At 43.7% G+C, this 1,958-nt stretch overlaps 1 protein-coding gene across 1 annotated transcript; it reads left to right on the top strand.

Annotated features, from left to right (window-relative positions):
• Window positions 1-415: 415 nt before the first annotated feature.
• Window positions 416-1,426, top strand: LOC308292370 (CMP-N-acetylneuraminate-beta-1,4-galactoside alpha-2,3-sialyltransferase-like; the record flags this gene model as incomplete). The annotated part of the gene is made up of 1 exon (XM_080734683.1): window positions 416-1,426. One exon carries the CDS (start codon window positions 416-418, stop codon window positions 1,424-1,426), a length of 1,011 nt encoding a protein of 336 aa, XP_080590809.1.
• Between the last annotated feature and the right edge of the window lie 532 nt (window positions 1,427-1,958).

The following is a 1,958-nucleotide window of genomic DNA, read 5'->3' as shown; positions in this document are numbered from 1 at the left end:
TGCGCCACAATAGTTCCGCCACAATAGTTCCCCCCCCCCCCCCCCAAATTTTTTTTATTTATTTTTTTTTTTTCCTTTTTTTTATCACTTTTTTTTTTTTTTTTTTTTTCCCTTTTTTTTTTTCAAAAAACTTAAAAAAAAAAAAAAAAAAAAGGTTTTTAGTAAAGAAGCGGGTGTGGACTCTAGATGTGAGCGGCCCGAAGGGCCGCGATCCTCTAGTGACATACAAACAGCTTAGTGAGTGAGACAACGGTACACTCAAAGAGAGGAGAGGGAGACATAGAGGAGCTAAGTGTTTCGGGTGTAAAGATTGCATGCTGACTCATTTTGAAGCATTGAGGCATTTCCCTCAAAGACTCAATTCTGCCGTTTTGTCTGTGTCACCAGAGTGAGTTCTCCAGTGTTTTAAGGTACCATGCATAGGAAGACCTGTGGAAGGCGGAAGACCATCCTGGGGATTTGTTTCATTCTGGCCCTGGATATCGTGGCGTACTTCTGGTTTGCGTATGATTGCGATGAGTGGAGTAGGCCTTCAAGTGACTGCATGCCTGGCTTTGCAGTTTGCAAGATGGCCACACTGTTCCCAGGGTTTGGATCAGTACCAGCTCCAATGTTTCTCGATCGAAACTTTGAACGATTCCGCTGCATCAGTGATTATGTCCTTCCTTTTGGAATCAAATCACACGAGAAGATCATAGAGGACATTCTGTCAGCTACAAAAAGCTACAGTTTAGGGGAGGAGCTGGACAGTTTAAAAAAGCGATGCATCGTCGTGGGGAACGGAGGGATCCTGACCAATAAGTCTCTGGGCCAGACGATCGATACGTTTGATGTCGTTGTGAGGTTGAACGCAGCTCCGGTGAAAGGCTACGAGAGAGACGTGGGCTCCAAGACCACCATGCGCATCTTGTACCCCGAAAGCTGCCCCAAGAAGATGGAGGAGATAGAGGGCCAGTCGCTGTTCGTCCTCTTGGCCTTTAAAGCTACGGACCTTGAGTGGTTCCGACACATGGTCTTCAAAGAGAAGCTACTTGATACGGAGCACTGGAAGTCAGTGGCACAGCATGTAGCTAGAGAACCGGCAGACATGCGAATCCTCAACCCATACTTCATCAGAGAGGCCGCTTTCAAGCTCATCGGCTTGCCGTACAACGATGGTCAGCCAGTTTGGGATAAGGAGAAGGGCAATGTTCCCACCACAGGGACAGTTGCCATAACGATGGCCCTCCACAACTGTGACCAAGTGGCTGTGGCTGGTTTTGGCTACAACAGGAGCGACCCTGACGCTCGCTTGCATTACTACGATGACCTGAAAATGTCAGAAGTGACAGTAAGCGGCGATCATAACATTGTAAAAGAAAACCTATTCCTTGTGAAACTTGTGAAGGCTGGAGCTATCCAGGACCTGACCATGGGCATCATCTAGATCAGTGGTTCGCAACCTTTTCAGGCCGTGACCCCCCAAACTAATCACATTTGAGCTGCTGACCCCGTCCACCATGACTAGCGCATGGATTTGTAGGAGTTGAGGCATTACATTTTGTTTGACACTGACTCGTTTCCACAGATAAATGCTGTGAATATATAGCAAAGCTCGTACAGCTATTTTCCACATTTTAGCCTATTTCTGATATGATTTGATAATTTGGCTAATATTTGACCAGTTTTTATAGCATAGTTTGTTGGTTAATTGTTATGCAGTAATAGTCTAATTTCTTTTCTTTCTTTTTGAGGTATTAAAAAGGTCTTGAAAATCCTTAAATTTTAACTTCACTGTCGTCTGGGGACCCAGATGATTATGTTTGGATGTTTCCCAGTCCATGAAAGCTTAATTCCTTACTTATATTCCCTACTTATCCTGACTTATTTGCCTTGCTTTTAATTAAATCTGAGGTGATTTCTATTTTTTTTTTTTTTTACTTTAATGAACTTGAATTTATTGAATTATTGTGATTTGT

The sequence above is a fragment of the Nannobrachium achirus genome (assembly GCF_963921795.1).
Source record: "Nannobrachium achirus genome assembly, chromosome: 10".
NCBI classification, from domain to species: Eukaryota; Metazoa; Chordata; class Actinopteri; order Myctophiformes; family Myctophidae; genus Nannobrachium; species Nannobrachium achirus.
This window is presented reverse-complemented; position numbering and strand designations above follow the sequence as displayed.